We start from the raw sequence: 22,940 nt of genomic DNA, 5'->3' as shown, positions 1-22,940 counted from the left end.
ACTGAAAGGGTGATTAAACATTGGCAGGGGCTGCCCAGGGAGGTTTGGAGTGCCCATCCCTGCAGTTGTCCCCTGGAGGTGGCACTGAGTGCTCTGGGCTGGGGACAAGGTGGGCACAGCTGGGACTCCATGGGCTGGGAGGGCTTTTCCAAATTTGATGATTCTGGGAATATCCTGCTCCATGAGCCCCTCCTCCTCATCCTCTGAACAGCATCCACACTCTCTTCTGCTTTTTTTTTTTTTTTTTAATTTGATCTGTCCTCTTTTGATGACTAAGGGAACAGGAAGATTACAGTTTAAGTATATAATCTTCATTTGATGTGACAGGTTAAAGCTATGTGCATTTAGAGCAGGCTTTGATTATTTTAGTTCAATTGCAACACTGATTTAGGCCCTGACTCACTCTTTGAGGTCTGATTTCATGTAGATATATGTTGGCTTAAATTTACTGCTGGTGAAATGCAGGCACATGTGTGCATTACTCTGCTGAAGTGCTGGGGTAGGGGTGGACTCACACAGCAAACACAGCCCTGAATCAGAGGCAGAAGGGAATAGATTGTGCTTGTTGGATATTATTTTTTTCCCCAGCATGAAGGCTTGATATTCCAGAGTTTATTTTCTCTCCCCTTGTGCCCCTCCCAGACCCTGGGCTGTGTAATCTGCCCGTGCAGTGAGTGCTTTGAGTGCCCTGGAGCCTTTGCTGACAGCTGGGCAGCCTAAAAACCGTGGAGAAGCAAATTGCTAAAACTCACAGAGCAGGCTGGGAGCAGTGACCTGCAGGTGGCTGGCCTGGCTGGAGGGAGTGGAAACTGCTTTATGTGGATTGATAATGCATTTTCCCCCTACACTGCCCCTCTGAGCCCCTCCTGCAGTGCTGCATCCAGAGCTCAGCATGAGAAAAACTGGGAGCTGCTGGAATGAGTATGGAGCAGGGATAGAAGGATGGAGCACCTGTGCTATAGAGACAGGCTGGGAGAGGTGGGATTGCTCAGCCTGAAGAAGAGAAGGCTGCAGGGAGACCTTTGAGCCCCTCTCAGTTAATGCTTTACAAGAGAGTTGGAGAGGGCTTTTCACATGGGCATGGAGTGACAGGAGAAGCAGAAGTGGCCTTGAGCTGAAGTGGGGCAGGTTAAAATAGATATGAGAAAAAAATCCTTCCCTGTGAGGGTGGGCAGGCCCTGGCACAGGTGCCCAGAGCAGCTGTGGCTGCCCCTGGATCCCTGGCAGTGCCCAAGGCCAGGTTGGATTTGGGGCTTGGAGCAGCCTGGGACAGTGGAAGGTGTCCCTGCCATGGCAGGGGTGGCACTGGATGGGCTTTAAGGTCTTTTCCAACCCAACCAAATCTGTGGTTCCATGATTCTCATTTTAGGGCTGTCCTGATGGCAGCCAGTGAGCAGCAGTGTGATGTTCAGCAGCGATGTGGGCAGAGGTTGGGGCTCCAGCTCCAACACTGTGTTCCTGTTTTCCATGGGAAAATGCCCCATTTCTAGGTGGAGGGCAGATCATTGGCATCCAGAAGCTTTTGTGTTCAGTAGCTGTCGGACTTTGTAAGTCAGACTGTGGCAAAAGAAGTGTTAGCACTTTCCCAAAACTAAAGGCAGGGTGTTTTTAGGAACTTGGAGTACAAAGGAGAGAGTAATGCAGGCAGAGGGAGGCACAGGCATTCTTGGGTGCCTTAGCTAATACTTCCTCATTATAGGAAACTAAATCTACTTGGGAGTATTTTTTTGAATAATTTTAAAAGGAAAAAGCTTTTGGGGGCAGTCCTTTCTGCAGCAAATCTGGAAGTGGATCTGGACCTCTCTTCTCACTTGTGTTTCTCCTGCAGAGTAGACCAAGCAAACAGCGTTCTGTGTCTCTCCTTAACTGCATCTCTCCATCTCCAGCCGTGGAGTGGAGGGGGAGGAGAAAGGGAGCTGCCAGCAGCTCTCAGTGATTGATTCGTCTCGTGTTTTCTTATGCTGCGCTCTAACAACCTGTTTCAAAAAAAAAAAATTACAATGACAAATCAAAGCAAATATTTTCTGGCTAGAAATTCAAAGTGCCCTGGATCATCCCTGGGTATTTTGCTATTAAATGTGTGGCTTTATCCGTAACGTTTGTCTGGGAATTTTTTTTTTTCCTTCCCCTGCTGTAGCTTGCAGCGTTTAGAAGAGAAATGTCTTTCCCCCGGAGCCATTTGCTTCAATAATTGCTGTGGTGTGAAGCTGCTGTCACCAGAGGACGGGTCACAAAGGTAAAAGCGCTGCAGTTCTCCACGTGCTCCAAGTATTGGAAGCGGCTTTGGGAAGGGATCGGGTGTCCTGCCTGGGCTCATCCTTTGCCCTGAAGCCAAGGCTCGGGGCTGGGGGCGAGGGGGGCGGTCAGGGATGCTCGGGAGTCAGGCAAAGGGGGGTCCGGGGAAGGGCGGTCAGGGATGCTCAAACCACCCCGGCGGCGCGCACAGGGTGAGCTTTGCTCCCCTCGCTTTCCCCTTTCCCCGGGACGGTGTTTTTGCATTTGTCTGTCATTCCCCATCAGGAAAAACCCCTCCGAGGGTGCCTGAGCGAGGGCTTTGGAGCAGATTTCTGTCCCACGGAGCGAAGCGAGGCTGTGCTGTGGGAAACCGGGAGCGCCCAGCCGAACTTTGGCAGCGCCGGGAGGAGCCGCCGCTGCTCTGACACCATTTCCAGCTCCCGCTGCTGCCAGCAGCTGCTTCCCACCTCCCATCCGAATTATCCCCTCCAAAACCATCCACATCCAGCTCCTCACCTGCCCTTCCCGCAGAGGTTACCCGCTGAGGGCAGGGGAGGAGGGAGGGAGGGAGGAGGGAGAGAGGGAAGAGGCAGGCAGGGAGTTCAGGTTACGCTGCCGCATCGCCGCCTTCCTTCGCTTCTGGCTCCGGAGCCGGGCCGGGGATGAGCCCCGGGGACAGGGGCACAGCCGGGCGGCTGTAGCCCCGCAGATCCCGGCGATCCCGCTGGGAAGAGCCGGAGCCGCCCGAGGATGCGCTGCGGGCGCTCCGGCTGAGGAGGCGCCTCTTCCTTCGGCCAGCTCCAGGTAGGACCGGGAGCTGCGATTCCCATCGCTGCCTCCAGCCCTGGATGTGCTCTCGGAGCCGCCGCTCCCACTTTCCCAAACTCTCCGGTGGTTGGGGAGAGGGAGAGGAGAGGGGGATGCAGGTGTGAGCCTGCTTGGAAATCGGGATCAAAATCCAGATTTCCCAACGCAGGGGTGTCCCCAGCTCCGGACTGCGGTGTCCTTCCCCTGGTAAAACGGGTGTCGTGCACTGATGTGGGGGTGAAAACGTGGTAATGAGTTATCTGACTTGCCGGATTTAATGGGGGGAATATTTTGGCAGCCCCACATAAAGACCAGGATCAGTTAGGACAAAGACCATGGCAGCGTTCTCCTTGCTGTCCTGCTTGGATAAAATGCTGAAGAATGGAAGATCCACGAGGCACAGGTAAGTAATTAAAAACGCAGCCACTGGCCCTGATCCCACAAACATTTCTGTGTATAATCAGCACTTTTAAAGCCAAGTAGTTATTGACAAAGGGTTTGCCAGCATAAGGGCCCAGTGGTTGTATTTCTGCTCCTTTGCCCAGGAAGATTTTTTCCTCCCAAAGTACCAGACTTGATGCTTGAAAAGACACAAGAGTGCAAAAACTTAGCTCAACTGTTAGAGGAGTATAAAGTTCCAAACACCAAAAAATGACTGTGCCAAGAGGCAGAATGAAAGAAAAAGGCAAAGCATGAGCACCAGGCTCACCAGCTCCAGGTGCTCCCCCAGCTTAAAAACGGGGAAAAAACCATCTGCAACTGTAACATCCTGACAGGTCCTCATCCTACAGTGATATTATCAGGACTGAGCAGCAATTAAAGAATTAGGAGTGGCATTGGAATACCTTTACTGGCAATTTTTCCCATTTTGAATGTTTTTTTTTTTTACTTGCATAATTATCACTTTTCTTCAGTGCTATTTTACGTCTTCCTTCATATATCTTGAGACTGTTTCCAAGGGAGAAGAGCAAGATCCTCATTCTATCTGAAATACCATTTTCAGTTTTATTTCCCTTCTTCATTAAGATGAGGAAAAACCACCAGTACTACTTGCAGTACTACTTGTAAATGAAGGTACAATAAATAATCTGGGTTGGGGGGCACAGAATTTCTCAGAGAACTGGACTTTTGGAGTCCTGGCAGAGGCAACAAGAGCCTAAGGAAGAAATTTCCTCATTACTTTGTTTATGAAGATAAAAGGAGTGAGAGTTGGATTTTATTCCTGTTCAGCACAATGAAGCACACGGGTTTACACAGGGTCAGGTTGCTTTGATTCATCCCGTTGTGGACAATTGCTTATCTGTGCTGAGATCCGGGGTTTGGAATAGAGCAAGTAGGATAAAATTGCTGATTCATGAGGCCATTCTGAAATAAGTTAAATCTGCCCATTAGCATCAGGGATAAAAGGAACATGCTGGTATTGTAGGAATAGAGGGAGCATTAGAAGAAGAGTCTATTAGCATTGGAGAGAAACCCAGAGAGGGATGGTTGCCACTCAGCAGGTGAAGGGAGGACAGAGACAGGAGGAGGAGAAGGCTTTTAGGCTGAATGTTTGGGGAAAAAAAACACTACCAAGATGAGAGAGCAGGAGGGAGTGCCCCAGGGCACTGGTCTTTTCCCTACCTGTGAGAGAGGATTCCCTTGGCTGGCTGCCTGCCAGCTGTGTTTCCATCCCCTGTGCAAGGGAAATTAGCCCAAAGTGCCCAAATATGTTCCTAAAAAGGACACAAAGCACTTGCAGTGGGGGTTGGAGTGAACTGGGTGTCCTGTACAGCGTCCCTGCATTGATGGTCTGAGTTCTCCAACAGGACACCTCCAGTCCCCACTGCAGCATCTTCTCCATCCTGAAAAAAGGATCTGGCTATACTACATACCCAAATTGAACATTTTTGTGGGTGTTTAAGGGCCAGGATTCATCCAGAGAATTTTGCAGGTGGCTTGGAAAAGCAAGCTGATATTTTAAAATAGAAGCAAGCTTCCTTAGCTTGGCTAAAGTCCCTGGGAATATATTTCTTTTTGACTCCTCAGTTGCAGCACTTATTTCCTGTGACATTACCAGAGCAGTGACACCTCTTGCCAAACTGTTTCAGTTTGAGTCACTCCAAGACACAAACTTTTTGCTGGCTTTGAGAGCAAAATTGCATTTTGGTCTGAGGATGCTTTTTTGGCTTTTCAGAACAGATGTTATGAGCAAGTGCTCATGTTGGGTGGATGAGATCAATGCATTAAGAGCTAATGGCTCTTGATTTTTTTTTAATAAGGAGGAAGATGCATCCTCTGGTTCAAAAGATTCCTGTGCCACAAAAGCCTTCCCTCCTGCCATGATCCTGATTCTCCTTTAGGCATCTGGGTAGGGACAGAGGCAGAACCCAAGGACACCTGGTCTGGGCCATTGCAACCATTTTAATAATGGAAATTTCCACATCCATGGTGACACCTCTGTACCTAAGCTGGAAACACTTTTCTGAGTGGATGAGGCCCAGGAATGTTTGTTTTTATTGTAAAAACAAAGAGGCAGCTATTCAATGGATGAGTGTCACCTGCAGAACTCTCCCTGTGCCCCTACTCTGCCCCTGGGAGGGTGGCTGTGTTTGAGTTGTGTTTGTACAATCTGCTGGGACTGTGGGTAACCAGCAGTAATTCTATGGCACAGAAAATACAATTCAGAGGAGGAAATGGTGCAGAATTGTCTCTGAAGGGGTGAGGCTAAGGAGCTATTGTGTGTCAGCCTGCTCTTCTGAAATAGCCTCATAGCATAATAGGACAAGGAAGTGAAACTTGGAGGGACTCTTCCTCAGATATTGAATTTTAAGCAATTTCTATTTTAAAGTTTCTCCTTTTTTTGACCGTAATTTTTCTTTGATTGCTATGAAAAATAGTTATTTTCTTATTATACCTGTGCCAGTGTTTAGGCCATGTTGGCCATGCATACATCTGTATATATAGTAAATGGTATTTCATTTGGCTTGCATTAATCTAGAATGTAACATCTCATTCTAATTTTTCTTTCTCTAGAAAGAAAAACTTCTACAGTAAAAGTTTGGTTTTACTATACATCTTTTTATTTTAATTATTCTTAACTTTCTCCTTATTGAAACCCAATGTGGCAAATAAAAACCCGCCCAACCTTTCACAAAGAAAATTCAATCTGCTGTTAGAGTCACAGGGTCAATCAGCTAAATGGGTATTAGTGACATAAAGACAGAGCATCAGCAGTAGGATTTGTAAATCCACAAGAGTAATGCTCCTTTTCTATGTGCTCTCTAATTGATGGCTTAGGGACTCCTGCCCTGGGTCTGTGACAGAGTCACTGCCTGGACATAAACCATTTCTGGAGAGCCACAGGCTCATTTTAAGCATGGAAAGCTTAAAACACAACCCAGCCCTCAGATCCCTTTTTTCAATGCAGATCCCATCACAGCAGGCCTGGGAGAAACTGGGGAAGCAAACCCCTTTCCAGCACTGTGGGAAAAATGGGAGAAAAACCAAAGAGATAAAAATAATAGAGACAAGAAAAATAAAAGCAACAAAACAAACAAGCAAAAACCCAAACAAACAAAATAAAACAAAAGAAACACCAAAAAAACAAGCAAAGCCCACCCCAAAAAAACCCCAAACAAATAACTCAAACAAACCCCAAAAAAACAAAAAAAAACCCACCAAAAAATCAGAACAAAAAAAAAAAAAAAAGAAAAAAAAATTTAAAAAAGGAAAAAAAGGAAAAAAATAAAGCAAAAAAAAAAAAAGGAGAGGATCTGGCCATAAATAATGACCCCAGCAGCTCAGTGCTGAAGTGATAGAAACTGGTGTGTGTATGGAGAAGAGGAACAGTGCCTTGCTCTGTCTTTGTGATGAGACTGCAAGGAGACACCACCCTGAGAGCAGAGGCTGGTGAGAAGGATCAAAGGGAAAAAGGTTCAGAGAGTACAGCACAAAAAGTTTTTCCTTTTGTCCTGCACTTTTTTTTTGGGTTCCACCCTTTTTGCCTGCCAGTTTGGGTGAGCACACATAAAACTTGTGACCCAGGTACTGCTGAAGCCTTTGCATCACCAGAGAAATCATTTTGGAGAGCTCCAGACTGGCCCCTGCTCCTCTGAAACTCTTGCATTTAGGAAAAAAAAAAAATATCAATGTTTCCCGCTGTTCTTGACATTTTCTTATTATCTATGTGTGCTTAATCCTTCTCTGTGTCATGCTGAGCTTATGAAAAAACAATTTAGGGCTTTATTCCAAGGAAAATTGGGAGTTAGCAGCTTTTACTAGTCCTTATAGCAGGGCATGTGTTACATTCAGTGATCAGAAAAGGCAAAAGGGAGTAACACTGCTGACTTTAACTGTGCAGGACTGAGGTTGGAGCTCCTGGTCCCACTCTTTAGTTGTGCCTCTGATTTTGGTGCTGCAGCTGCTTGAGTCTTGTTACAAAGCAAGGATTTTGTGTCTCAGGGTCTGGTGATCGAGGTGACCCCAAGAATGTAAAAGTCCTTTTTTCCCAGCTTGCACAGCCAAAGAAGTCTGAATGAGTAGGGTCCGCTTCTCAAGTTTTTTTATTTTCTTTTATCAATAACATTCTTTCTCTGACCTGCTGAGCTCTGTCTAGAAAGGAGGCCATGGCATTCTGTCTGCCCTCTAGGGTGGTGTTTACATTTTATACTCAACACTATATATACTATGTTTATAATAACATGCCAATATCAGTAATTTATGTTAGACAGTGTGTCTCCACCTTAAACCAATAGAAAAGTGTCACCATCACAGCAAGACATGGAGGGCAAGAAGAAAGAGAAGAAGGTCAGGACATGTCCAAATCCCTCCATTTTGTCCCCTTGAACCCTTTTCTAAAAATCCCCAAAATTCTACTTTTTCACCCTGTGTTAATTCAGCTATCACACTACTCAAACCCTTATGGTTTGTAATTCCTCATACAGAGTTGGCAGTTTTTTCCACAGGCTAAAATCGAAACCACAGGTGGTTTTGACTTTGTCTCAAGGTCCCCAAGCCCTGAGCCAGGGCCTCGAGACAGCCAGGGCAGCCAGAGGGATGTGCTGGGTTCCCACACAGGTGGTGGGAGGCACTTTGATCATTTGTGGTTTGGGTTTTTCCCTGCCTGATGTGTGTGACCTCAATGCAAAACATCAGCAACCATCCGCTGAACCTGACAGCAGCTTTGCCCCAGAAAAGGTAAGGAAAGTTACTTCTTTAAATTGATATTTCCAACCTGCTCCTCAGGGGCACTCCAGACCTACTTCCCTGTCTGTGTCTCAGGCCAGGCTGCTTTCCCTGAACTGTACAGCACACAGCCCTCATCTCTTGGCCCTGTTCAGATAATTCCACTCATTACAGGAGAAGCCAGGTTAATTTTGATGCAGTAATTAGGCTTTGGCACAGGAGTTACCACGGCTTGATCTCTTGGAAACACAAGGGAGTTCCACCAGGGTCAGATTTGTGAACAGAGACACCCTAAAGCCAGCCCTTGGCAGGGTGTGGGAGGGAGTTTGTGCCACTGGTGGAAGTAGGGACTGTAGCAGAGACATTCTTCTTTCTCTCAGGATTTTTTCATAGAGCAGCACAGAGAGAAGAAAGAGAAAACAATTTCTATTTCTGCTCCTTGTTCTTCCCATGTGGAATGTGTTTGGAGAATTGTTTCCCTGGGGTGTTGCTTGGTTGGGTTCTGGTGAGGACTGTTTGAGCTGATGGCCAATCCAACCCACCTGGGGCTGGGCTCTCAGAGAGGGTCACGAGTTGTGAGTTAGATATGGTAGTTAGAAAAGTAGGTATGTAGTTTTAGTATCTCATTTAATTAGTATATTAATGTATTATAGTATAGTTATAATAAAGAAATCATTCACCCTTCTGAACTGGAGTCAGATATCAGCATTTCTTCCCACCAGGTTCACCTGTATTTACAATAAGGGACTTGCAAAACAGAGTGGTGCTGTTTGGGATTTGGATCCCAGACCTTGGATCCACCTTCTTCAGAGGGTCCCAGTGGTCAATGACATAGAGAACAAACAATTCCACCTCCCATGAGGCTGCTGAATAGAGCTGAAACACCAACTGGCAAACAAAAAGATAAAATTATATCGAGGCATGTCCAGAGGATGATAAACATGTCTGGGACCAGTGGAGAAATAGATAAAGAGGCCTCCAGTGGGTTTTTGGGAAATTCTGTAAAAAGAAGCAACAGAAAGAAACTTAGAAAAGTTTATTCCTGCCAATTTTGGTGCCATTTCTGGTGAACCCACACAGGACTGGTCTCTCCTGAGGCTCTGGGATTTTCCATGCTGGCACCAGAACTTTCCTGGAGAAAATCACAGATTCCCCCACATTCATTTGAGATACAGGTAGGATCCCCTGTGACACTGAGGCATTCTCTTGAGTTTGGGAATCCTGCCCACATGAGATGTGGGAATCCAGGGCTTCCCTCTGGCTGCCCTGGCAGGTCTGGGACCCTGGCAGGGGTCAGGAACCCCCCTGGACAGAGCCCCCAGAGACACTGGCTGTGATCTCTGTCCATGGAAAAGAGTTTTCAATCTTACAGGATGAATTACAAGCTCTGAGTGTTTGATATCAGTAATAATTAAGTGTGGCACGGGTGCAAAAGTAAAATTTTAGGTTTCTAGATTAGGGGTTCAGAGAGGACAAGATGGAGGAATTGGGTGTGTCTTGTCCTTTTTCTCCTTCTTCATGCCCTCCATGTTTCACTGTAGTGTTGGCATTTTTCTGTTGGTTCAGGCTGGGGACACACTGTCCAACGTAGGTGACAGATATTGGCACGTTATTGTAAATCCAGCACAGGTAGTTTGTGGTATTTAATGTTTGTAACATCCCACTGAGGGCAGAGCCCCACACGCTGCCCTGCAGGACAGAGCTGCGGCAGGGCAGCAGAACATGTTAGAGATAAACAGAATAAACAACCTTGAAACCAGCACAGACCAATTATGGCTTCTGCTTTGGCAGCGGGGCTGACAGACAGAGACTTTCTACAATCTCAGAATCATCAATAGCACAGATTCCGACAATGAGAAACCTAGAAATTGGTATTTTGGAATTGGGTGCTTTAGAATTTAATATCTTGAATACCTTGGGTTACTTTGATATTTTGAAGCTTGATGTTCTGGTATTTTGAAGCAGAATTATTTTAGTATTTTGGAAGTTGGTATTCTAATATTTTGAAACTGGGTTACTTTGGTATTTTGGAACTTAGTATTTGAAGATTTTAAATATGTGTTTGGTATTTTAAAACTTGGCATCCTGGTAGTTTAAAACAGGTATTTTGAAACCTGGTATTCTAATATTTTGGTGGAACAGCTACTAAAATTCAGATTGTCAATGAAAAAAGGAAGTTTAAGATGTAGCTGTAAAGTCCTGTGCATAAAGAACTGAAAGGCCAGCTGCAGGCATAGATAAGAGAGAAATAAAGATGAGAAAACATTTGGGAGGAAGGTAAAAGTTGCTTGGCTCCTATTTCCATAGGACAATCCTCAGATGATATTATAATAAAAGTACAGAAAATCCAAAAAATGGGTGGTTTTAATGCAGGGAAACAACTTGATGTTGCATGGGCAGTGTATCAAAATGTGCAAATCCAAAAAAAGTAAAGAAAATAAACAACAGGAAAAAACTAAACAGAAAATGATAGCAAATTATAAAAGAAAACAGCAAAAAATTCTTACCCCCAGGGAGAAGTCTTGTAACAGGGGAAGGTGTTCAGTTCCTCAGTCTTCATTAGGAAGACTGGGAACTAATCAATACAAAAATTACAAAATAAATATAAATATTGGAAGCAGGAGTATGCTCAGGTAAAACCCAGGACTCCTCCAAAGCCTCTCCTGGCAACAGCAGAGTCTCTGGTAACAGCCACAACAAGAAATGAAAACCTGGGACTTTTAATAGGCATAGGAACCATTATTCAGTTTTAAATACCAATTAAAATACCAATTATTCAGTATTAAATGCAAGGGTAGTTTAGGGATGCCTCCATCACAATTGTTGGTGCCACTGGAATTCATGAACTGTGCCTCTTTTTCAAACCAGTTAAGTTCAAAGTAGAAAAATGATAAATAACAGATCAATTTTTGTCCCTGCCTAACTCTCCAAAAGTATTATTAAGGAAAAAAACTTACTGGGAAAATTAAGTGCAAAAATCAAGTTTCAGGAAGAGACATTCAAATTAAAATCCCCAAGGCTAAATACCTGTAAACTTCAACTTTTATATTACACTGACTTCCCAAGCTGAACCTATCCCAAAGAGAATTAAGGATGCAGTAATCCCCATTGCGTGGGCCAGGGAGATTCCTGGAAAATCAAAAAGAGCAGAATCTGTGAGAAACAAATTAAATCAGGCACAGACCTGGTAAGTCAAAACTAATATCCTTTAACATTAAAACATTGAAAAGGCTCATTACCTAAGATTAAGAAAACTTTAAGGTACAGGTTGTTGGTGAACTCAAATTTTGCCAGACAAAAATATGAATTGTAAAGATTATCAGTTAGTACAAGACTCAAGAGCAATTAATAAAATTGCTAACTAATCCAAAAATTGCAAAGTTATTCAAACCACTCATAGCCACACTAAAAAAAAACCAAAACAAAACAAAAAGTAAGCAAATAAATAATTACATTTGGAATGGCTCACTGTAGCCAATTTAAAGGAATTTTGGGTTATTGGTTCACCCTTTGTATGGAATTCTAAATATTTTATATAGTAATAGCCATACATAGTTTATAGCCATGAATACTTTTAAATACATAAATACTTTTAAACACAGAAATACTTTATTATATGATGATCATACTCAGGTGCTTTCAAACTTAAAAAGCCTTAATGATGTCTCCAGCTTTGGGCTTCCTAGATCCTGTGAAATCTTTTGAATTATTTCCTTGTGCCAGGGTTGACCCAGCTGTTTGTGAGCAGCCCCAGCCATGGAGCTGCAGAATTAGATATTAAATCAGAATATAACACAAAAATTTGTCATTTAATCATAGCATTATATTCTAAATTTCACCCTGGTGGGTGGGCAGTCAGCCCTGCTGGACAAGTGATAATTTCTGAGAGAATAAAGTAGTGATAGAGGCTGTCAAATGTAGAAACTCTCCTGGAGATTATTGGCAAATTGACTTTACAGAACTTCCATGCAAAGACAGCTGTAAATTTCTTTTAGTGGATCCCTGTTCTACGTGGCCTGAAGCATTTCCCTGTTGCACCAACATGGCAAAAGAAGCAGTGAAAATATTTCTGAATCAATTATTTCCATGCTTTGGAGCTCCTCTAGGAATGTCATCAGACAGAGGGTTTGGTTTTATAGCAGGAATAGCGGGATAAGTGTGCGAGGCCTTGGGAATCCAGAGGGATTTACACACTCCATGATGGTCACAAGCCAGTGGAAAGGCAGAAAGAATGAATTATACTATTAAACTTAAATTATTATCCCCAAGCAGAATAAAATGCAGGAAAAAGAATGAATTATCTTGCAACTGAAATATTGCTCATGTCTGTATCTCAATAGTTCACCAAAATCTTTGCCAAAAACACCTTTAGAGTCTCATGGAGGGATTAGTCATGTAAATGTGTATGAAAATATCAAGTAGCTAAAATATTAAATGTAACTAATTGCTGGATATGTTCTCAAGGCATGTTGGTAGGAATGAGGCTCCACAGAACCACATGGCCTTAAGGAAAAATTTGCTATTATAGGACAAGAATGTTGCACTTACATCAGGGATGAGTTTGAAGCCCAGCAGACAGAAATCGATAGAAAGAGCAATAGAAGAGTGGCAGAAAGAAGAAAACTCTTTGATGAGGTTGGATTAACTCATGGCTACCAAACTGGGGACTGCTACAAAATGCATTTGTGGCAGTCATTTGTAACCACTGCAGAGTGTTTACTTGTTGTGTTCAATGTCAGAGTTGTTGTAATACTTTGTGCTGAAAAAATGAAGTATTGTCACTTGCCTAAACGAGACAGTCTCAAGAAAAAGGGGGGATTTGGTAAATAACAAAGAGAATAAAACATTTCAGCTCCCCTTAAGCTGCTGGGAGAGAGCAGTCTTTTTTTTATGTGTTCATTTCAGGTGAGTGTGAGAAGAGGCTGCAACTCCCACACGGTTTGGTGCCAGGGTTCCATGCAAGCCACAGCTGCAGAGACCCATGAAGTGCCAGTCAGTTTAAGAAAAGTCTCTAGGATATTAAACGGGCAATTTTTTGGCAATGCCCTTCATCAAATATTTTGCAGTCAGAACAACAAGAGATGGGAATAGTGTTGAGATAATTAAAAACTATGATTTCTGACTGAGATCACAGAGAAAAATCAAATATTTCATCATGCAAAAGGACTGTATATAAAACCAGAAATATTTGTTTTGATGCACAATGGGGATGGGAGGGGGGCTCAGCATCTCAGGAGTAAGGAGACAATACCAGGGTGATCCTGATACAGAAACTTCAGTGCTCCAGTGCCCTGCCTGCATTAGTGTAAAGTGGTTTTAGTGTTCAGAATGCTCCCTGTACATCTGAAAACAAGGATTGAATGGATGGTTTTTGAAGAAAAATGGCCTTGGCAAGAGGAAGCAGCCTGTATGTCTGTCCCCCCTTTCCCTTGGAGTTCTCTCAGGTTGGACACTGGGGCTTGGAGCAGCCTGGGACAGTGAAAGGTGTCCCTGCCATGGCAGGGGTGGCACTGGGGTGGGCTTTAAGGTCCTTTTCAACCCAAACCATTCCGTGGTTCCTCTTATCCAGGCCACTGCCCACCCCTTGGTCCCTACACAGGGAGAGGATCTGTGGACACGTGTGCCACTTGCAGAACTTCTAAAATGCTGTTTGCAATTTGCATTCATTTGCAATCATTTGCATTGCCCAGCTGTGTGTGTTTATGTCTGTGTACAAGCCCTGCTCCTTCACACATGGGCTGAAAGGGGAAGGAATCTGCTTCTGGAAAGAAAAAATGGTAAAGGTGGGAGGCTGCTCACCCAGCTGTCCAAAACAAGGACATTTTAAAAGCTTTTTTTTAGATCTGTTACCAATGCTGGAAACAAAAGTAAATAATGGTCACGTTACCAGACAGAAATCTTGTAAAATGGTTGTTGTGTGTTATGGCACCTTGCACTTGGATATTTGGGGAAAGGTTTTAACAGAATATTATTCTCCATTGTTTTCTTAGTTCAGTGTCTAGTTTGTACATGTTCTGGAATTTCTGTAACAGAGAAATATCAGACTCTCAAACAGTCTTTGTGAGCTGGCAACAGGAAAAACCTTTGTACATCTCTATTGTCAACCTCAAAATACCTTCCTGTCCTGAAAACACAATTCAGGTTATTCATGTGCTTCCTCCCAGGCCATTGAAGAATGTGAGAAGGTGCAGAGCAAACTTTTGTTTAATCTTTTGTGTATACATATAATATAACTGCATAGGTATAATCTCACACAATTTTACACACGTATTTCACTAAAGCAGTTGTAAAGTTAATTAAAAGACTACTGTGAGCTATAAATACAAGAAAAAAACAGATCTGAAGAATACTTTATTTAAGGATAAAGCGAATTTAAATATAAGTGCCAGAAGAAATGTGAACTTCTGAAATATTTTCAAAATTCATTAGTGAATCATTGCAAAAATGCACTTCACCATGGGAGCAATTCCAGTAAACCAAGACTCCAGTTCTACTCATTTCATACTTTTAAGAATTCCCACTGAAGCCAATGGGACTGTTCTTGGGGGTAAAATGAGCTGAATTTGGTTCAAGGGACACCTGTCTGGACTTTCAAATGAGCTTAAATCCTGCAATGCAAAACCTCTGATTGCCTGGAAAGAGGAAATTGAACAAAAGGAAGGCACTAAAGTGATTTGGGGAAGTCTGCACAGAACATTCCTGGTCAGAAGGCAGAGATCAAATTTCCATGAAATCTGAAGCTCTGGGCATGGTTAACTTGGTTTGCTGTGCTGTATCTGGGGAGTCAGAGACAATTCTTTGTTAAAAAAGGGGAAGGTGGAAGGGTTGACCTTCCCCTGGTAAAAATTGTCCCATCCTAGTGCTCTAAAATAGCAGTAGGAGAGCCTGTGGCTTACTGGAATGAGCAACTCAAGCCTTAAACTCCTCTCACCAGGTTAATTTATGGAGATGTTAATACTTTTGGCACTTGTAAGGATTTGGGGTTTGCTTTGATAGTTTTTCTCTCACTCAGAATTTCTGTTAGCTTTATAACCACATGTCCAGCTCATTAATCTCTCAGGAGGTTAAATGAGTGAGCATTGCTGTTGTTTGAATCTTTCTCACCTAAAAAGGGGAGGAGAACAGGAGAAGCCCCTTCTCACCTCAGCGTGTCCTGGTGAGTCACTCAAACTCTGCACAAGGTGAAACATCCAAATAATGGGACCCACTGTTTTGGTTCTTTTCTATTTTTTTCAGAGCAGCTAACCCAACTTCAAAAATGTGACTCATGTCCCCTCCAGCAAAAGGATCAGGAGCAGTTCCTGGGTTGGTGCAAGAGGCCCACAGGACACAAAAGTGATGAAGATGAGAGGAACCTGGCTGGGTGTGTCCCTGGGACACCTGCTGGCTCTGGGACACGGGCACAAATGGAGAAACATGGTATTTAAACAAACAAACAAACAAAAAAAAACCCCAAACCAAAAGACTATCATTGTTATTCTCTGCCATCTGAAATGGATACATAAATCTGCTCCTTCTCTGGCCCTGGTGGGTCTAAACTTGGTTTTTAGGATGCTGAAAATGGGGAGGAGGTTTGAAGCATCAAAGCTGGGTAAGCTGGTATCAGTGGGCACGCTTGTGTGGATTTCTGAGGACACGCTGGCTTGGAGGGCAGATTCAAGTTAAGGCCAAGTGTGAATCTGCCAGCAGAACATCTCGTGGGGGTGACAGGAGGAGAAATGCACGTGGCTGAGTGCCCTCAAAGAGGCAGCTTTCTATTAGAGCTGACCTGGCTTCAAATCCCTGCGCAGGGAGCTGGCAGTGGAGTGCTGAGAGGAACCAGAGATTATTTTTATGGATGTGCTGCTCCTTCTTGTTCCTTTCAGGTGGATTCCAGAAAGGTCAGGCTGTTTGTCTGCCTGGTGGGGCTCAGCAGTGCCAGCCTCTGGGTTTTCTACGCCTGGACCGAATTCTGCATGTTCTGTGAGAGCAGCCAGGGTGACCTATTCCCCACGGAGACTTTCAGGAGGATGGAAGGGAACTTCTCCCAGCTCCCAGACGTTGACTGCCACAAGAACCCTCCTTTCCTTGTCCTGCTGGTGGCGTGCTCATTCCAGCAGCTGGATGCCAGGATGGCCATCCGGCACAGCTGGGGCAAGGAGAGGACAGTGGCTGGGAAGCGCCTGGTGACCTTGTTCCTCCTGGGGAGCCCTGGGGATGCCAGCCAGCAGGCTGACATCGCTGCTGAGAGCCAGAGCTACAGGGACATCATCCAGAAGAACTTCACAGACACCTATTACAACCTGACCCTGAAGACCATGATGGGAATCGAGTGGATTCACAGGTTTTGCCCCCAGTCCAGCTTCGCGATGAAAACCGACACAGACGTGTTTGTCAACGTTTTTTACCTCACTGAGCTGCTCCTGAGGAAAAAGAAGAGCACTGGATTCTTCACAGGCTTTTTAAAACTGCATGAGTACCCCATCAGGACAAGAGGGAGTAAGTGGTATGTGAGTAGGCAAGAGTATCCAGGAACCACCTACCCACCCTTTTGTTCTGGGACTGGATATGTTTTATCCAGCGATGTGGCCAGCCAGATCTATAACATTTCTGAGAGTGTTCCATTCATTAAACTGGAGGATGTGTTCATAGGGCTGTGCCTGGACAAATTAAAAATCCGGCTGGAGGAGCTTCACTCGGAGCAGACGTTTTTCCCAGAGAGGATCAGGTTCTCTGTTCCTCGCTTTAGGAAAATCGTGACGTGCCATGGGATCAAACCATCTGAGCAGCTCAGCTACTGGAACCACTTAGTGGCAGCAACTCAAGGATCGGTGCTCTAGCACCTACCCTGCTCCACTTCACAGACTGAAATTCTCTGCTTTTACAGGGCTGCTCCCCACTCCAGCAAAATCCCAATTAACTCCAGCTCCATCACTCCCAATTAACTCCATCCAGCTCCATTAAAGACTTTAGAAATGGTTATTTTAATCACAGAATCAGAGAATTGTTGAGTTTGGAAAAGACCTCCAAGATCATTGAATTTGATTAAATCTTTCCTTTGATTAAACACTACCTTGCCAACTAAACCTGAGCACTGAGTGCCACATCCAGTCATTCCTTGAACACCTCCCTGGGCAGCTCCTTCCAGTGCTTAACCACCCTTTCTGTGAAAAAATTCCCTATTTCTGCCCAAGAACATGCAAACTTCCTTCTCTCCAATTAACTCCCACCTCTGTACATCCCTTCTCTACAAACATTACAATTTTTTTTTATCCTGAAACATCCAGGCCTGCTAACCCACCCTCCAAATCTTGCTGCCAGATGCCTGGGAACATTTCTGCTGTGCCAAACAAAAAAGTCGAAGCACTTTTGTTCAGAGAATAAAATCTGCACCATCTTCCTGGTCGCCCTTGATAAATTACTGCACCCATCTGTGCAGGCACTTAGAGAAATGATATTTGCAGCTGTCAGGATGCTCCCTCCTGGCATGGGAAGCTGCAGCCCTGCCCTTGCAGCCAGCTCTGAGTGGGCTGAGCTGCAGCCTGGCACAGATCCCTCCTTCAGTCTACACCAATTTTTTTGGCAGAGATGGTAGAATTTGCCCATGCAATGCTCTCGAGACGACCTTGGGCACTGCAGGTCACCTGCTGGAGGTGTAAAAGCTGCTGCAGCTGTTTCCTTGTGTGTGCTTCCTGCTGAAAATAATCCGTGGTGAAGCCAGTGCAGGGTGTCCTGCTCTTCCTATTAAAATAGACCATGGAGGCATCTTTTATATTTGTCTCACTTTGATTGCCTGAGGGCTGCTGTGAATGGTTTGCCAAGGCTAAACTAGAGTCACTTAGAGTGATTTAGACATTCTTTTTCCAAAGAGAAACTGGGTGTGTGAGGGAGAAGACAGGAGGATTTTTCTCTTTTGAACAAGACCTAATAGGAAAATGTGCTCAAGTAATCATTCAGGCTGGGAGCCCTATTTCTTATTTCAGTCCCAAGCAAAGACTCATGAAATCTCTGGGATGATTACAAGTTTCAGAGATAAGGAGAGGCGTCTTTACAGCAGATGCTGAAAAATCCTTCAGGGCTCTGAGGAGGGAGAAAGGAGCTCAGAAATCCTCCTTTATGCAATGGTGATGTTTGATTTTCCTGCAGGCACAGGCAAGGTCGGTGTTATCAGCATGGAATGCCTGTAATGTCTGTGTGAAGTGTTTTTTTCCAAAAAGCAGTGAAAGTGGAGCTGTTCCCAAGGGGAGCTGAGGGGATCTGACATCCAGCATGGAAAAGAGACAGGAAAACAGATTGTCTTATTTTGGTGTTATTTATGGTTTCTTTTCACTGAAAAGAAGGGTCCTTCCTTCCTTCCTTCCTTCCTTCCTTCCTTCCTTCCTTCCTTCCTTCCTTCCTTCCTTCCTTCCTTCCTTCCTTCCTTCCTTCCTTCCTTCCTTCCTTCCTTCCTTCCTTCCTTCCTTCCTTCCTTCCTTCCTTCCTTCCTTCCTTCCTTCCTTCCTTCCTTCCTTCCTTCCTTCCTTCCATCCATCCATCCATCCATCCATCCATCCATCCATCTCATTTTACTTGTCTGTGTCTGAAGAGCAGGGTAAATATTTTCAGCAGGAAGATCCTGAGAAGTGTTTAATAATGGTCATAATATATTATTTCTCTTCCTCGGGTGTAACCTGAGATCATGCACCCACTTTTGACCACTGATGATGAAAGAAACAATGTTTATTTGTTTGTCACAGGAATGGTTTCTTTTCATTTTAAGCTTATTTAATAAACTTTTAATATTTTATTTAAAGAATTAAAATATTTAAACAGCTGAATTTTGCTTAAAATTCAGCTATTTTTGAATATTTTTCTGCCTTCAGAAGGCGTGATGGATCAGACTGATAAAGCCAAGCCAACGTATTTTTAATCACTATCCTTTCCATGTAATATGCAGAAATATCTTGTGTCTTTCATTGCTGTTGTGCCCAAGGTGCAAGCTGGTTATTCCTTTAATTTATGGAAAAATGGTGAGCAGAAAGGAATGTGTCCTGGTCATTCCTAGCACATTGTCTTGAGGGGCAGAGCTCTGGGACAGCATCATCAGCCTGATATTCTTTTCTTGTTCTCAGAGGTAATAATACAATCATAAAAAAATAAAAATGTAATAATGAAATAATCCTGCAGGCAGTTGTAGATCTCACTTCCACCTCTGTGCCTGGTCCCAGCTTTGGCTTTGCATCAGCATAAAAAAAGTCACCCTTGAGGGTGACCCAAGTCCTGCTGGACCTCTTGGCTGGGGCTTTTATTTCAGTCCAGGAATGCTCCAAATTACTCGAATCCAGCTGCTGCCTGTTCTCAGTCAGTCCCTTCTGCAGACTCAGCCTCTGTATTTCTGGGGTTAAAGTCTAGTGGAAGATGTCCCTGCCTGTGGCAAGGGGGTGGAAATGGATCTTCTTTAAGGCCCCTCCACCCCAAACCCAACCACTCTGTGGCTCCATGAAACCCATCTCTGATGGATTGGGAACAGGGACCTGACCCAATGTCCTGAAACCATCCTGGGAGCTGCATTTGTCATTTCTAGTGGCCTGTACAAGATGTCTCTGTTGCTGCCTTCAGAATGTTTTGTCCCCACCTCAGTCCCCAGTGGCCTGACTGTCCATGAGTATTTAATTTGTCACTGCTGAAGCTCTGCTGAGGAGCAGATGAGTTCGGGTTGAAATGTCAGGGATTCGGATTTTCAGGGATTTTTCTGCTCCTCTCCTCTTTGCAAAGGGGTTTCCCAAGTGAATGCTTTTAGCTGCTGCACAGAATATTCCTCAACCTAATGATTTTCTTTGTGTCAATGAGAAACTGATCTTATAATTCATAGAATCGTAGAATTGTTTAGGATGGAAAAGATCTGCAAATTCCCTGAGTCCAACCATTGACCCCAAAAGGTGTCCCTAAGCACCATATCTACAATTTTTTTTTAACACTTTCAGGGACAGTGATGCCACCATTTCCTTGGGCTGCCTGTTCCTGTGCTTTACCACCCTTTCTGTGAAGAAATTTTTCATAAATGCAATCTATGGATTCATAAATGCAATTTAGACCTCCCCTGGTGCAACTTGAAGATATTTCTTCTTGTCCTGTTGCTTGTCACTTGAGAGAAATGACCAAGTCCCATCTCACCATACCCTCCTGTCAGGGAGTTATGCAGTGCAGTGAAATGCCCCCTGAGCCTCCTTTTCTCCAGACTAAACCCCTCCTCTGCTCCCTAAGCTGCTTTGAATGAGGATATATTAATTGAGTAATTAATTACTTAAAGCATAAACTTACCCTGCTGGAAAATGTGATTTAAGAAAAAGCAGATGATTGCATGTAAGGCAAATCCATTTGTTTAAACAAAACCACTGTGCTAGTGATTTTATATGTATCAGCTAAATTATATTAGCTTTTGCAGCTGAGGCCTCAGCTTATGAATTTTAAAACAATCAAAACAGTATTAGTGGCCTTTTGCAAAATTAGATTCATTTTCCTGTGAAAGACCATCACAAAACAAGCAGAAATATAAGTAGAACTGCAAACACAATATGCAGTGTACATATACTTATTTTTAAAATTTTGTATAGGCTGACAAAAGAATTTAGGCAATTTGGGGGCAGTTTGTCACAGAAGCTGAGCACTACCCCAATGTTTTTATGCATTTTGGGTTAGAAGTTCATTAATTTTTTTTTTTTTTAAATGAATAGCTTTGAAAAGGTCATTTAAAAGTTACTCCACTGCTTCTAAGTAGGGAGGAGTACAGAAATCAGCAGAGCTGCAAGTGTCTTAGAGTTGGTTGCACTTCAGCACACTCTATTTCTTCCAAGATCAGTTTTTAGAGGCATAAAAATTAATACTTCCCCCCCCCCCCCCCACAACCCTAATTCATCAACTAACACATTCTCAGTTTAAATTAGGATTTTCAAATCTGTGCATGAAGGATTTGGTCTCACAGATCCTCTGACTCAGACTTATTGAGGAGGTACAACCCTCCCAGGCACTTCTGAAAATACAGAAGTGGATTTTTGCAATGGAAGTTTTGCCTTATTTCAGAGTGGAAGGGGACAAAAGGGCTCCTGGTGTGTGCTGGATGTGACAGGAACGCTGCTCCTCATGGATGTGTGCAGGTGACAATGAAATGTTAATTTAAAAGGCATGACAATGATTGTATTATTTGCATGGAACATGAGAGTGTTGAGCCAACAGTTCCATGTTTGATATTTTATTAGTAAAGAATTTTGCTACCACAGTTTTGTGTGTTTGCTTGTCTTTCTGGTTGTGAATGCACCAACATTTTGGGGTGTAGTCATGTCAGGGGGCTGGCTCCTTTTCCTGTTAATATCAGTAGAATCACAGAATTATTTAGGTTGGAAATGACATTTAAGGTCATCGAGTCCAACCTTTAACCCAGCACTGCTGAGTCCAGCACTGCCCCATGTCCCCAAGTGCCACATCTACACAGCTCTCAAATCCCTCCAGGGATGGGGACTCCAACTCTGCCCTGGGCAGCTGTGCCAGGGTTTCAGAACCTTTCTGGGAGAAATCTTCCCAAATATTCAATCTAAACCTCCCCTGGCTCAGCCTGACACCATTTCATCCTGTAACTTCTTACCTGCATGGAGGTAGAAGGTTTTACCTTTGGACCATCTCACTGCCCCTCCTGGCAGGAGCTGTGCAGAGCCACAAGGTCCCCCCTGAGCCTCCTTTTCTCCAGGCTCAGCCCCTTCCCAGCTCCCTCAGGAATTCTCCAGCCCCTTCCCAGCTCTGTTCCCTGCCCTGGACACGCTCCAGCCCCTCCAGGTCTCTCCTGCAGGACCAGAACTGGACTCAGGAGACAAATCTGAACCAGCCATGGGTTCTGAGAGCCCTTTTGTGGCTGACTCCACCTTGAGAATATACTTTTTGCAATAGTTGAGCTTGAAGGTGATGAAAGCCTCATTTGCTCAACAAAATTCCACATCCAAACATGAGTGGCACAATTTCCTGGCTAGTTTGAGGTGAAAATTAGGTTTTCCTGTTGTTATTTTGGTTTCCTGAAGCAGTGAGAGCAGTGACAACCTTAGGCCCACACCCACCTGAGCTGCAGGAGGGCAAATCCTGACAGCAGAGATGAAACCACAGCTCCTGCAGACCTGGTGGCTTCTCCCTTTTATTGCTACACCCCCTGAGCCTCCTTTTCTCCAGGCTCAGCCCCTTCCCAGCTCCCTCAGGAATTCTCCAGCCCCTTCCCAGCTCCGTTCCCTGCCCTGGACACGCTCCAGCCCCTCCAGGTCTCTCCTGCAGGACCAGAACTGGGCACAGCCCTCGAGGGGCCTCTCAGAGCCAGCCCAGAGGGACAATCCCTGCCCTGCTCCTGCTGGACACACAATTCCTCATCCAGCCCAGCTGCCAGCGGCCTCTTGTCCCCCTGGGCACCCCTGGGCTCGTGTCCAGCCCCTGTCACAGCACCCCCAGGGCCTTTTCCGGCTCTCCAGCCCCTCTGCCCAGCCTGGAGCCCCCTGGGGTTTTTGTGACCCAAGGGCAGGACTGGGATTTGGTCTTGTTAAATCTGAATTTGAAACTGTAGAATTTTCTCCCCTCCTCAAAAATGACTTAGGAAATAGTGAGGGAATTGAAAGAAAAAATTTAACCACAGCTGTCACCTTTGGGAAGAACAAAAGCCCAACTTAAATGATTTTTGCCCCACTGTGTGCCTGAGGATGGCTGTCATGGTCCTCCTGGGACCTGGAAGTACAGGGTTATTCTCC

The 22,940-nt window shown here is 44.5% G+C and overlaps 1 protein-coding gene across 5 annotated transcripts; it reads left to right on the top strand.

The window, feature by feature from the left end:
• Nucleotides 1-1,446: 1,446 nt before the first annotated feature.
• B3GALT5 (beta-1,3-galactosyltransferase 5) lies at nt 1,447-21,442 on the top strand. 5 transcript variants are annotated; one of them, XM_072935699.1, is made up of 5 exons: nt 1,447-2,236; nt 2,521-3,039; nt 3,341-3,445; nt 15,445-15,627; nt 16,074-21,442. In XM_072935699.1, exons 4-5 carry the CDS (start codon nt 15,547-15,549, stop codon nt 17,025-17,027), a joined length of 1,035 nt encoding a protein of 344 aa, XP_072791800.1. In that variant the 5' UTR covers nt 1,447-2,236; nt 2,521-3,039; nt 3,341-3,445; nt 15,445-15,546; the 3' UTR covers nt 17,028-21,442. The 5 variants fall into 5 exon arrangements, with proteins under 5 accessions (XP_072791800.1, XP_030139832.4, XP_030139838.4 ...); XM_030283972.4 differs by lacking the exon at nt 2,521-3,039; XM_072935697.1 differs by lacking the exon at nt 3,341-3,445 and having other exon boundaries at nt 1,448-2,236.
• Nucleotides 21,443-22,940: the final 1,498 nt, after the last annotated feature.

The sequence above is a fragment of the Taeniopygia guttata genome, chromosome 1 (genome assembly GCF_048771995.1).
Source record: "Taeniopygia guttata chromosome 1, bTaeGut7.mat, whole genome shotgun sequence".
Taxonomy (NCBI): domain Eukaryota; kingdom Metazoa; phylum Chordata; class Aves; order Passeriformes; family Estrildidae; genus Taeniopygia; species Taeniopygia guttata.
This window is presented reverse-complemented; position numbering and strand designations above follow the sequence as displayed.

What these genes read in the sequence shown, in the direction of transcription:
- B3GALT5 (XM_030283978.4), top strand. Translation starts at nt 15,547, where the DNA reads ATGAAGATGAGAGGAACCTGGCTGGGTGTGTCCCTGGGACACCTGCTG. An exon ending in GGCACAAATGGAGAAACATG is followed by an intron (nt 15,628 to 16,073) that starts GTATTTAAACAA and finishes TGTTCCTTTCAG; the next exon opens with GTGGATTCCAGAAAGGTCAG.